Source organism: Tauraco erythrolophus, chromosome 14 (genome assembly GCF_009769465.1).
Source record: "Tauraco erythrolophus isolate bTauEry1 chromosome 14, bTauEry1.pri, whole genome shotgun sequence".
Classification (NCBI taxonomy): domain Eukaryota; kingdom Metazoa; phylum Chordata; class Aves; order Musophagiformes; family Musophagidae; genus Tauraco; species Tauraco erythrolophus.
The window spans coordinates 52,582-67,204 of NC_141478.1; the positions used below are offsets into that span (position 1 = coordinate 52,582).

The following is a 14,623-nucleotide window of genomic DNA, read 5'->3' on the forward strand; positions in this document are numbered from 1 at the left end:
GGGATGAATCCATATATCTAAGGACAAATGGGACTGGGAAAAGAAAAGCAACTCCTCTCCTTCTCACCTCTATTGAAATATCTGATTATGCAGAAACATTAAAAATAAACTATTAAAAAAGTAAATATCTATTCATCCATTAAACTCACTTCTAACTTGATTGGTAAATAGAAGGCAAGCAATTCCACCTTTTCACATGACCTCAACATGTCAAGTGTAAATCTCCAATCTTTAAAAATCTAAGTAGATTTTTTTACAAAACAAAAAACATGAACACCTGGCAGGAACACTCCTGACCTACGGACTGTCATCAAAACTGCATTCTAGATCTTTATTTCTTAACTAGAATATACTTTGACACTAAGCCTGAAAAAACCCCAAGTTTTATAAAAACATCCTTTTCCATACTTATATTTATAGGGCAGAATTACTTTTTTCCATGACAAGTAAAATTATTTAAATGATAAACTCTTGAGGAGGCTGCCTTTGCAGAGAAATTGGCTACGGAACATTTCAGCCAAAAAGGTTAATGACTGAAAAAATTAAGTATTTTGGAAAGCTATTATTAGATGAAAGATTATAAATTCTACAGCCTTAACTACTGGAACTGTATGCATCTATTAATTTTGCTCCCTGAATTAATCATCTTTTCCTAATACATGATCTAGAAAGAGTATAGCAACAGCAAACTTCATTTTCTTGGGAAGCTGGGTAATTGTCCGCAGTTCAGACTCCTGGGGGTGGGGAGGGCAAGGGGAATGGCCAGGATATAACAAGGAACACGTAACAAGAATATACGCCAGCCAACTCCTGGCATAAAGTAGCTACAGTAGCTATCACAAAGCTGCCTGCAAGGGAGGAACTTTGCCATAACCTAAACAAAAAGGAGCACTGGTCTTGATAGTGGCAGAGTACCCTGCCAAAGGTCTACTCCTCATTGCTCTATAAACTCCAAATAACTTATTCTACAGAGATAACTCATTTTAGATCTAAAGTTGGGATCAAGCTCACTTCTATAAACAATAATTTAATCTACAGCAAATCTGAAATACAACATTCAGATAAATGCATTCCATCTCTATGGATTTCACACTGGCAACAGATCAGAGAGCAGAATAAGCAGCTCTTGAGAACTGAAACTGAGCAAGCAACAGATGAAGACCCAGATGTATACCATCCTGCATTCAATCACCTAGTAAACTCTACAAGAGGAATTCTGTTAAAATAAAAATCTCAACATGTTCCAAAAGCCACACTTGCATTCAAACCAGCTAGCTGGAGGAGGGAGGGGAATAAAACAAAAAAAAACCAAACACACACATACCAAAAAAAAAATCAAAAACGCAAGCAATGTGCCATCCTGCCAAATTAAAGAGCAAAGCCATCAACAAACGAATTCTCCCAGTTTTCTCAAGAACTGGGATTATCCTTGTGGCCCTACTTGGTCTATGTGAGAATCTAAAATTTAAGAGACCTTTCAACAACAGTTCCTGCTTGATCACTTACTGTGGTAATTGAGATACACATACTGCAGTACAATGCTGTGACCACACCGGCTTTCATTCACTGATCTGACTGATCCCTAGATAAACTATTATTTTCCTTTCTCACAAACACTTTTTAGGGCTTCAGGCTTTCCTTTAAGCCCCAAAATGTTTAGCTCTGCCTCAGATAGTAGAGAGGGAGGGTGAGAACTGGGATGGGAAGGTAGTAATCACAACATACTTGAAGTCAGCATCTGATTTGGCCACTGCCCAAGGCAAAATACTGGCTTCATGGATCTTTGCTCTGACCTGGTAAGATTGTTCTGCTAGAAAATTTGTCCTCATCCAGTCTTCAGTTCAGATTTCTCCCCTCTCAGCTTGCAGCTTTGCAGCAAGATTTCAGAATCAATTAGATTTCTGCCTAGCATGCCTTACCTGAGTGCATGAATACAATAGATACAGCGTGGCATGTTCTTGCGATCATAGATATCTGTAGTTTCTGGGTAGAATATCTAAAGACAAAACAAAGTTAGCAGTCTGAATTATACTCACTCTATACAGCCAAGTCGCATAACTGTGACAAGTCCAGTTCTTCTGCAGTACGCTAATGAAACAGCCCACAGAACAAAACTCTTTGAGCTTCTCTGCCCTGGCCCAACATTTCTCCTGCTTGAAGCACCAATCCTTCCTTTTGTTTCCACCACCCAAACCAGGGTTCCCCTTTTGCTGCCCACATTCTACACACGCAGATGAGTTCACCCTTTCTTTTGCGTGCCCACCAAGATACTGGGTCATGAGGTATTAGCAAGGACTTTGGTGAAAGTCAAGAGATGAAAAAAATACTTACAAGAGAAGAAAGAAAAGAGGATTTTGTTTGGACTAAATGAGGCTGAGAAGCAAGAAGAGAGTCAGTGACAAAGGGAAAGTGAGATCAGCACTGAGGTGTTCTGCATACTACATTTTCAGTTAGCTGGACCCAAAAGCTTTCAGACAGACTCAAATGCAAAGCTCTTCAAAGTTTAACACAAGGGGCTAACACTGGAAGTGTCAATTCATTCAAAAGTACCAACAAGGTACATTATTTTCTCATTATTGGAACATTCCTTGCTGTTGCCTATGAGCACAAAACAGTACTGCTCTTTCTGTAAAGGCAAGAGCAGCTGAAGGACCCTCACAATTCCACCGCATCAGTTCCCTGGCTCTTCTGCATGTCAAAATATTTAAAGCACAAATGTACTGGACCCCAGCCCAGTTTCTTTAACATCTCCTCACACATCAATTTCCCTCCAAAACCCACTTACATCTGAAAATCTTGCCTCATACCCTGGCACTTAACTTCTCCTTGTTTAGCTACCTCCTCATTTATTTTAACCTAACTTAACTTCTCCTTGTTTAGCTACCTCCTCATTTATTTTAACCTAACAACCTTAACAGCTTATTTCGTTATTTCCTAATCCCAAATTTTTTCCTGTAAGATCACCATAAATCCCAGCAAGGCTAAACTAGTAAATCTCAACAAGCTATTTGAAAAACTTTGCCGAAAATAAAGTGTTCAATTTGCACACATGTATGCAAGCAAAACATACATCAGATTAAACTAAGCAACACTGGTTTTGGTGAAACTAAGCATAACATGATTTACAAAAAAAAAAAAAAAAACAAAAACCAACTTTAAAAAAAACGTATTTACTCTCCACATATGCAACTCGATTATCAGCACAACACTACCACAGTTACATATTTTTCAGGCAACAGTGTTCATTAGCTCAGAGGAGTTTATCTGGCCACTTCCTTAGTGAAGCCAATAATTCATATTCAATTAAGCTACACCAGGAATATTTCAACTTGATGTGAAAATTTCGTAAGGAAATATGAAGAAATAGAGAACAAAGTATGTTCTGTTGCACTGTTTCTTTAGCATAGATTTCTAAAAAAACTTCCACAACCAAACTGTAGCTCAGACATTGCTCAGAAGAATGCATGGCAAGAACAACGTAATACAGATGTTATGCAAAATTACTGATAAAGGATATGATAAAGAAGGAGGAATTATTTTGCTCCTAGTCATTCTCACACACATAGCAGAATGAAATCTTTCAGCAAGTTTTAGGATAAAATTTCTATAGGGATGCAAGTCTAGAAAATTAAGAATTAACTAGACGAAGTCTGCTGATTTTGTACAGCAGCAAATGCTTCCACGGAATGTAGAGCTTTTCTGAGATTTTTTTTTTTTCTTTATCTGCACATACAACATAGAAATTACCTTGGGAAGACCAATTTCAGCCATGGCATTCAGCCACTGGATTACATTATCTGTGTGCCGGAAGTGGAGACCCGTTGCCTGAAATAAAAATAGGCAGGAACAAGGGGGCTGGAATAAGAAACCAAGTGTCACAGCTGCCAAGAACAGCAGCGAGGTTCGTTAAGGCAGACAGTGAAAACAGTACTCTTACAGAAAAGAGGTCAGAAGTCTTCTATATACAAATATATTGACTATTTCTGACAAGCTCTTTCCATTTTTAAAAAGGGGAACAAGGAGGACCCGGGCAACTACAGACCGGTCAGCCTCACCTCTGTGCCTGGCAAGGTCATGGAGCAGATTCTCCTGGGAACCATGCTAAGGCACATGGAGAGCAAGGAGGTGGTGGGTGACAGCCAACATGGCTTCACCAAAGGCAGATCGTGCCTGACCAACTTGGTGGCCTTTTATGATGGGGTGACAACATCGGTGGACAAGGGTCGACCAACGGATGTCATCTACTTGGACTTGTGCAAAGCTTTTGACACTGTCCCGCACGACATTCTTCTCTCTAAACTAGAGAGTCATGGGTTTGATGGATGGACCGCTCGGTGGATAAGGAATTGGCTCAATGGCCGCACTCAGAGAGTAGTGGTCAACGGCTCAATGTCCAAGTGGAGACCGGTCACGAGTGGCGTCCCTCAGGGGTCCGTGTTGGGCCCGGCCCTCTTCAACATCTTTGTCGGTGACGTGGACAGTGGCATGGAGTGCACCCTCAGCAAGTTCGCCGATGACACCAAGCTGTGTGGTGCCGTCGACACGCTGGAAGGGAGGGATGCCATCCAGAGGGACCTCGACAGGCTGGAGAGGTGGGCCCGTACCAACCTCATGAAGTTTAACCAGGCCAAATGCAAGGTCCTACATCTGGGTCGTGGCAATCCCAGGCATAAATACAGACTGGGTGGTGAATGGATCGACAGCAGCCCTGAGGAGAAGGACTTGGGAGTACTGGTGGACGAGAAGCTCAATATGAGCCGGCAATGTGCTCTTGCGGCCCAGAAGGCCAACCGCGTCCTGGGCTGCATCAAGAGGAGCGTGGCCAGCAGGTCGAGGGAGGTGATTCTCCCCCTCTACTCTGCCCTCGTGAGACCTCACTTGGAGTACTGCGTCCAGTTCTGGAGTCCCCAACATAAGAAGGACATGGACCAGTTGGAGAGGGTCCAGAGGAGGGCCACGAAGATGATAAGAGGGCTGGAGCACCTTTCCTATGAGGACAGGCTGAAAGAGTTGGGGCTGTTCAGCCTGGAGAAGAGGAGGCTCCGGGGTGACCTTATAGCGGTCTTCCAGTACCTCAAGGGGGCCTACAGGAAAGATGGGGAGAGGCTGTTCAGGAGGGCCAGTTATGATAGGACAAGGGGTAACGGTTTTAAAATAGAGGGAGGTAGGTTCAGGTTGGATATTAGGAAAAAATTTTTTACCATGAGAGTGGTAGAACACTGGAACAGGTTGCCCAGAGAGGTGGTGGATGCTCCATCCCTGGAGACGTTCAAGGCCAGGTTGGACAAGGCCCTGAGCAACCTGATCTAGTTGGAGATATCCCTGTTCCTTGCAGGGGGGTTGGACTAGATGACCTTTGAAGGTCCCTTCCAGCCCTAACCATTCTATGATTCTATGATTCTATGATTCTATGAGTGCAAGCTCAGGTATAAAGCTGAGAGTCCACTCCCCCTCACTTAATCAATGTCACAGAGCAAAAATGGAGTTTCTCAGGTTATACGAATATAAACTTACTTTCTGTTTATTTGCTTTCAGTACCTCTGTGTGCACATTTTCCTATTTTAGATGTCTGCCTAAAGCAGTATCTACGGCCAACAGCTCTCACCTTATATCTAGTCTGCTCCCTATCATAGATTTTCTTCACAGAAACCACTTTAGGGGAGAAGAAGTTTCCAAGTTTGGCCAGGTAGACTCCATTTCTCAATCCTTCTTCCAGTTCTGTTGTGGGAGGCAGCTCCTCGTTCAGACACGCCTCAATCCATCTAGAAGCATAAGAAGAACAAAGTTGGTCACATGAGTATATTTCCAATTTGTGAACACAACTCCATGCTAAAAAATTTCATGTTGCTACTGCTGTCATACTCCAGCGTACTATTTACTTAGCATTAGTGGTTGAAAGCGGGCACAGCATTACCACACAATCTGTGTCATTAAAATGCTAGTCAGTAATGCTTCAGACAAAACATTAAGGAGAAGTTCAGAGTTCAGTAGCCAGAGTTTCACAAGTAATCTCACCATCATGTTCCTCCTCCAGCCCATGATTTAGCTGGTACTGGTCTCAACATAGCAGCCAATCTGTCCTTTTAAATAACTTAAATCTTCCTCTTGAGTACAGGCTTATCTCACAAGCATTTCTTTACTCTCTTTAAGTATTCACTAGTTATTTCATGACTTTGTACTTTGTACACTGTTCTCTTCTGTACAGAGCTACCTAGAGGCTGTACATTGAGAGCTCAGCTACATGGTTTCTTCCAAAGATGACACACTTCCCGGCTGTTCTGTTCTCTGAAAAAGTGAGCTGCCCAGCCACACGTCATCTTCTAAAGCATCTTCCTTAGATCATGTCTCATTTGCAGCTGAACTCTAAAGCTCTTACAGGACAGATGAGCCTTGGATCAATAAAGATCGCAAAAAAGAGCATTAGAGAATAACACCAATATTAGCATAACTGTAACCTACAATTAGCACATAGGTGGTCACAGCTGGAGCAAGAACAGGACTGTTCGAATAACCTAAGCTACAGACATAGTTACATACGAGGTCATTGATGTAACTTACCTGCAAACCAGGGACTGTGTCCTAAAAGACAACTGTGACACTGAAAAATGTGTAATGAGTACAGCAGATACAGCTTTAAACTTTGAAATCGTTGTAAGACCTAATGTTATTGTGAGGTGTATACAAAAGGGGAGCAGGCATTATGATTCTTTGGTATAGGACACTGAGGGAACTAACCTTGTCACTGTGGTCTGCAGTTTGTCAAACTGGAGAGCAAGAGTAATATAGGAAAGAAGTTTTTGATTAGCAGAGATAATACTTCACAGTGAGAAGCCTGAACGATGCAGTGTTGAAATAAAGTCTGAGAAGCAGCTTGGTGCTCTGACAGTCCTTTGGTAGCAGACTGAAATCACTGACATTGGCTTGCTCCACCTTTTCTGATAAGCAGCACCAAATCTAAGGCAGGAGCATACGAACTACACATGAATCAGCTTCTGAACCACCAATTTTCAGCCCAGTATGCAAGGCTCATTGGAAAGAGCTAAAAATTATTTAACCTGCGATATCTGAGAAGACGACAGAATAAGTGATGGTTCTTTCCAACCTTAACAAGAAAATAATGTGTGATGATTCCTTTACAGCAATTTAGAAAAGAAGAATTATAAAATTTAATTTGCATTTTGGGGATATTTTTGCACAGTTTACTCTTGATTTCAAATACAGAACACTGTAGCGGTACATGACAGAGATGACATGCATTCAAATTCACCACAGTCAGTTTTTCATGTCTCCTGAGAAGGCAGTAAACAGTGCTTCTAATTACAGAAGACAAGTAGTTGCTAGTGAAAATTAAAAATCTCACAGCCTGCAATACTTTAACGGTCAAAGGAGAGATAACCTTGACTAGTGCAGATACACAATCTTAAACAATCTTCTTAATTTTCTTGTCTGTATTCAGTTTCAATTATCTCAAAGGTTTACCTTTAACCTTTCACAGAGCTAGTCTGTTACTCTACTACAGCTCCTTCATCTTCATGTCTGCTAGCATCAACAGAATGTTTGCTAAAACATACATTTCAGATGAATGTACATCTTCACTACTCAAACTCAAAGCGAATGCCAGTCAAGTTCTCATGTCTGAATCTACTTCTTCTCCATCTCTTTCTACTTGAAATGTTAGTACACAATGTGGTCTCATAATACATCAAGTGGCCATCTGCCTTTTAAAGATAAAAAAGGCAGTGTTCTTAAAACAACAAAAAGGGTATAACACTAGTGCTTTGTTCTTTGCCCTAATTCTGTATTTGTTTAAAGGTACAATTCAAACACATCTATTTAGCTCAGCTGCCACTAATCCTCAGATGGTCCTTTCTAGTAACACAAGTTAAAATCAGCTGTAGTGATTCCAATGCTTACACCCAAGAGCATCTAAAAACTAACTGTAGAGGAAATATATCATAAAGTTCTCAAATTTTTAATTCATCTCTCTTGCACTTCTGTTTGAGGTTTTTTTAAAGACCTAATCCCTGATGCTGTTTTCCTATTTGTGGATTCTGCAGCAGACTGTTACGCTTACAGCCTCATTGTTGAAAAAATACTTGTGATTCAACAGATGTTTTACAAACAGCTTGATTTCACCACTGTTTCTTTGGCTATTCAGACTGTTTTGAGTACCTGCATTCCTCTATGGATAACACAGAAAAATGTGAAGTTATTTCAAAAGAAACAACTCTTAACATTCCAGAGCTGCTCATCATAAAGTACCTACAATCAGCCACTACTACAGTCCCCAAATCTCAGTTCTACTGACTCTTCCATCTGAATGCAAACAACTGCTCAATTTTAAGACCCATGCCCTTTGCCCAGGAAAGCCTTCTCCTCACACTTGGCTTCTCTATAGCTCCAAGCAGCAGCAGTGAGGGCTTTGAAAAGCTAGCACAACCAAGAAAAAAGTGCCATGAAACTTTTCAACGAGGTTACCACAGTAACTAATCACAGAAACAGGTCAGTAACCAGATGTCTCCAACAGACACGGCAGTGGAGGTTTCAGGAGAGTCTGGAAGGAGGGGTAATAGAAAAGGGAAACTATACATTTCTCAGGAACTCGTGCTCACAAAAATCAACAGCAAGAAACAGCACCATGTTCCTGCTTACAGCTCTCCCACAACAGGGAGGCAGGAAACAGGAAACATACTAGATTTCTTCCAGCTTCTGCTGGCTTCTCATTCTCCAGCTGTCTCTCTCACTTCTAGTCTTTCCCAGTCTCAAAAACTAGAACAAATTTTCTAATTAACATCTCACAAAACTCTTCATAAAACGTACAACATGACAATTGTAACCTCTGCTCTGAATGTCCAAATTACAAAGGCTCTGTGTGCAGAAACTTTCCATCAGCAAACAAGCAGCTGGTTGGAATGGTGAGACAAACTGCACACAGAAATGACTGGGCCCTGGCACTACTGAGGAAAGCGTTACTTGAATTCCAGACACTGCGACACTACATGTGGGGGTGCAAAGGGAAAAAAATTCTTCCCCCACCCCACAAGAAGAGTGGATACTCTGTAGAAAATGAAGTAGTATCCTTTCATATTCTGGAGAAGCCCTTAAAACACTATTTGGAAAGGTATATAAACAATGACACTTCCAAGCCCCAAACCTCACGCGCTTTGTGGGTTCTACTCGCTTTCCTAAAAAGCTGCAGGAAGTCAGAGGACTGATTTATGTACTTTTTGATAGCACCTGACTAACTGAAAATTATAATTAGTCCCACTGCCTGGTTTATTAACAGAATCACAGAACAGCCCAAGTCAGAAGGGACCCTGAAGGATCATCTGGTCCAAACTCCCATGGGAAAGGGAGCCTAAATGAGATTATCTAGCACCCTGTACAAGTGGATCTTGAAAACCTCCAGTGATGGGGACTCTACCACATCCCTGTGGAGGTTGTTACAGTGGTTGATTTTTCTCACTGGAAAAAAAAAATAATAAATTATTTCTTGTATCAAGATGAAACCTCTCCCAGTGCATCTTGCACCCATTGCCCCTCGTCCTCTCCATGCGCTCCTCATGAAGAGAGAGCCTTTGTTCTTTTTGTAGCTGCACTTCAAGCACTGTAAAACGGTAATAAGGTCCACCCTGAGCCTTCTCTTCTCCAAGGTGAAAAGATCCAACTCCCTCAGTGTCTCCTCAGAGGGCAGGTTCTCGAGCAGTTTGATCATCTTCATTGCCCTCCTTTGGACCCTCTGTTCACATATGAGAAAGTCACCAGTTAGCCACCAAACACCAGATAACACACAGCGATGCTCTCTCACATCTTGTCTTTGAGCTCCTTGCCATCTAACTCAGAAAAATAATCGGAAGACTGTTTATGCAAAGCCTGTAAGGTACAGAAAACAAATACAACCCGAAGGACATGTTAAGGGAGTAAGTAACTGAGTCAAAGTACAGCTTACAGAAAGCAAACCAGTTCAACAAGTTTTGACAGGAGTTCAGTATTCAATGTGAACAGCTTACAAATTTTACATAGTAAAGGGATGGGAGTGCAGAAGGCATCAATTCAGGAAACATACAAGTCATAGATGATGATGGTTACGTGTCAGAAGAGTTCCAAATAAGATATAAATCAAAATACCTCGTATTAGAGAAGTCTGCCACGAGCCAAAGGATGCTCAGTCTCTATAGTCCAAGTGAAAACAGTATTAAAAACCTCAGAAAGTCTCATGGACCTTACCAGTTAAGCGCACTATAACTGAATTACCAATGTAAGTAACAATTTTGAAGTGAAAGAGTATATATAGGAAATTGCTGATTTCAGCCTAGTCTAGCTTGGAAAGCAGTAAGCTTTCCTGCAAGCTCCTCAACAGTCTCCTATAGTAAGAGACTTAGTACCACACTTTCCTTTCTAATGTGACATAAATAGAGTGTTTCGTGACTTAGACTGTCATGATTCCTCAGGTTAATTTTATAAATAGGAAATGCAGACAGTCTCCTAAAGGGATTAAAAATCAAGCCACTTCCCATAGCTTCTTGAACAGAGTGTTCTCAAAGAAGCCTCTACTGCAAATGAAGAATTGTGGATCATAGACAGTCACATTGGGAGAACACTTCAAATACCAAATGAAACACCATTGAACTGTGGAGTGCAGTCCAAGCCCAAGAAATCTGAGGCTCATAACCCACAGCAGGATGGAGAGCCTGGAAAAGCCACAAGGAGTAGTGTTTACCAGGAAGAAAAGGTTTCTGGGAACACCTAGCCAACTTCTGTACATGAGCTACAAAAAGAAACTCATTCTTCTGCAAACTATTATTTCCTGAGTTCTGCTGCTTTCCTCTCAAAAAAACTTAGTTGTTCTTGAACTTTAAGTTCTAGAAAAATGCAGATGGCAACTGGATGATTGATAGAAAAAACATGGCATAAGTTTAATAATTCTGCCATTTTTAAACCATTAAAATAGTTTAATGGTTTATTAACCGTTATCCAAAAGATTCAAACACTCATTCAGATCATGCTCTTCCTCTATCCCACACGGCTGCATTTCCTACACTGCTTCAACCCAACCTTCAGAGAATCTCTGAGGCTGGAAGGGGCCTCTTGAGTTCTAGTCCAACTCTTCCCCACTCCCAAGAGCAACCCTCTTCCCCATTCCTTCTGAGTGGGGTAAGAGCTCTCTGTAATGTCACTGGCATGCCTTAGATCATTACAACCAAAGACTCCTGAGAGGACACAAACCCTGGAAGGTCCAAATGCTAGCAACAGAGTTCATAATACACTTTCAAGAACCTTATTATGGCAACAAAACCCCCAAAAAAAACCACCACAACCCCCCCACTTTATTCAACGCAGGCAGACCTAAAACTAAAGTGGAGAAGATACCCGACTCACCAATTGTTTAATGCCTTCCTTACCAAAGGCCATAGAGACAGTGAGTTCTATTTAAGCATCTCCCTAAAGTAAGATAAATTGCCCATAATTAGAACATAGGCTGTCTCAATGTCCTCATGCCTGTTTCAACAGGTTCCTAAGTGGGTGTTAATTAACTACAAAACCAGGGCAATTTACCTACAACAACGGCTAGGTGCAGCATTGCTTAACCATTTGCAAGGCCAGAGGACAAAGCAATGTTTTCAGAAAGCATTACATGTTAAAATTAACACCTATCATCCTTAAAAGGCAGAAATAAATGCAGAATTTCCAGATGAACAAGAGGAAAGCATTTCTCAAGTCTCATGGGTGAGGAGGGGAACCTGGTTGATGGGCAGGAACCTCTACTCGCTTTAGGCATTAGAACAGTAATGCCATCAATAAGCTTTCCACACAAACCTTGAATCCTCTTTTACTACTTTAGCAGCTTCCACTACACTCCCTGCTTCTCACCAGCAAGGAAAAGATAATTTTTAATCCAGAATTAATTCTTCAATCAAATTTCATCACATGACTGCATAGGTAACGTTGGACTCTCCATTTTACTGAAGCTAGCTAAAACTAAAAGAGTAATTGCACCTTTCTAATCAGCCAGTCCTACTGCTACGAACTGCAGATCACCCTCCTAGAAAAAGATCCTCCAATATCTACATGCAGCTACTACCCTCAGCTGCAATTTAGAGCCAGGCCTTCCTGGAGAAGAGACGACAGTAAAAACATAACATCTTTGTATTATCAGGCAGCCAGTCTCTCAAGTGTTGCTGTCTTCAAACTTTTAAAGGAAACATTGCTCCATTAGCAAGGATTGGCAAAAAATATCAGTCACCACAACTGCCAACTTGTTTACTGTCCACTCTCCCCAATACAGCATTGTGACAAGTTGCACAAAGGTGTCATATTTTTCAACAGTATCATAAGCCAATTTTAACCAGAAACGCAGTTTAGACACAGCAGAAACTTAATATTGGTCACGTAGCACACATTTTGCTCTTACACTTGCAAAAACGTTAAAAGTCTGGCTAACTCTGAGACAACAGAAAAAATATGGAAAAAAAAAAAAAAAGTCACTCTCTTCCTCTCAGACCGAGTATAGATCAACCCGAGGAAGAAGAACTAGCAATCCATCTCTCCAGATTTTTTTGTAAGTGTACTCAAATTAATTAACAAAAATAGTAAACAATAAAAAAAAAAATCAACAAAACCTGTAAGGAACACTGCTCATTTCATGACAGGACTACCACGCAGTATGTTCTAGCACAAAAAGAAAACAGAACACGGCATAGAGAACACAGAAGGCATTAACAGTCAAAACAGTGATCTTTATGAATCAATGAGGAAAGCTCACTTCTTCGTCAACACTAAGTAGTAGTAACTGCAAGGTAAAATTAGTTATTTGCAGAGGCCAAAAATAACTTTTTCTAACCTTCAGCTGGCCTAGAATTTCAAGACAATGGCTCCTCCTTTTGTACACAGATCTAGCCAGTGACATTCTTCAACTCTGAGACCAGCTGTGGCCCAACACATCATCTGAGGCTGCACCTGGTGGTCGCATCTACTGTGTTGGCCTCAAGAGCAACACCTCAGTACTTCTAGCCATGAAGAACTCTAAGAAGATAAAGTACTTAACACTAACGTATCATGCTAAAGGATAACCAGTACCACTCCAATCAGAGTCTGGTACCAATGCTAAGTGTTGGCTGAAGCTCAGTTGTCCAAAGGATCACATCGCATTCTGCTATTCACACACCTCACCTATTTCATTAGCAGCAAAGCTGCAAGCAGAATCTCAAAGCAAACTTCTGAGCTTCTAGTATGGGAGCACTGGTCACAGAGCCCTTGATCATGGGTCAGAATCACAGGAGTCTTTTCTTTATAAGCATGTGTGCTGGGTTTGTGTGATGGGGTTTTGGTAGCATGGGAGAGGCTGCAGAGATAGCCCCTGTGAGTAGCTGCAAAAAGCACGCACGCACGCACACTACCCCCATCCCACCCACTCCCTGCCCTGGCTCCAAAACCCTTCGGATCGGCCTCTGGACAGGTCAGACCCCACCTCCCCTCAGGCCAGGGCTGATCCACTCAGCATCTCTGCCAATGCCCTGTTTAAGACAGGGACAAAGGAGCCTGAACAGAGCTGAACCTGCAGTGAAGAGAGGGGGGAGGCTGGCCCCCGATCAGCCTCCCAAGCAGACGACTGCCACCTGATTGGAGATAGCCACAATGGCACAGCTTGAAGAGCTCTGAAGCACTCTGCTCCTGGGGCACCCGCCAGGCAGAGTTCATTCTGCCAGGACTGCAGAGGTTCATCAGGCCTGGCACAGCTGCAAGAGAGAGGACTGAGACCTGACAGAAAGAGCTACGCAGACACCAGGTCAGCGAAGATGGAGCAGGAGGTGGTGTGCTGGAGATGAGATTCCCCTGCAGCCCGTGGAGATGAACAGTGGAGCAGAGACCCACCTGCAGCCCATGGAGAATCCCACACTAGAGCAGAGATGCCTGTGCCTGAAGGAGGTTATAGAGAATGGTCTCCATGAGCTGCTGGAGGCTGACAACAAGGCAGAGATGCATCTGAAGCCTGTGGAGGACCCCATAATAGAACAGGTGGCAGCTCCCTAAAAAGCCATGACTCTGCGGAGAAGCAGCCTGCACTGGAACAATCTGATGGATAAGAATTGCATCCTGCAAGAAGGACTCACGCTGGAGAAGTCTGTGGACTGTCTCACAAGGAGTGGATCCATTGAACAGGGGAAAAGAGTTAGAGTCCTCCTTTAAGAAAGGAGTAGCAGAGACAACGAGTGATGAACTGACCTTCAACCCCCCCCTATTCCCCATCCCCCTGCACCACTGGGGGAGGAGGCAGAGCCAAGAAGAAGGGAGGGGTGAGTGGAAGGTGTTTTAAGATCTGGCTTTGTTTCTTGTTATCCTCTCAAGTAACTGCTAATAAATTGAAATGATTTGTCCCCAGGCTGAGTCCGTTTTGCCCAGGACCATGGTCGGCAGGTGATCCCTCCCTGTTCTTATCTCAACTCTCAGCCCTTTTGTGACATTCTTCTCCTATCCACCTCACCGAGGGGGAGGACTGAGCGAGTGGCTGAGCTGCTGCTGGGCTGAACCACGACAGCATGTCAGTGCCACAGCACTCCTTGCTTGCTTCTACTGGTCCCCTACCAACTATGTTTCAGTAGGGTGTTGCCATCTTCTTCGAGAA

The 14,623-nt window shown here is 42.4% G+C and overlaps 1 protein-coding gene across 1 annotated transcript in view; it reads right to left on the bottom strand.

The window, feature by feature from the left end:
• The window catches only part of LOC104369730 (ras GTPase-activating-like protein IQGAP1), an 82,463-nt gene that overhangs the window by 46,838 nt on the left and 21,002 nt on the right, over window positions 1-14,623 (bottom strand). Inside the window, 3 exon segments of the mRNA XM_086619962.1 lie at window positions 1,920-1,996; window positions 3,748-3,825; window positions 5,606-5,762. Coding sequence (XP_086476088.1) covers window positions 1,920-1,996; window positions 3,748-3,825; window positions 5,606-5,762 — 312 coding nt within the window.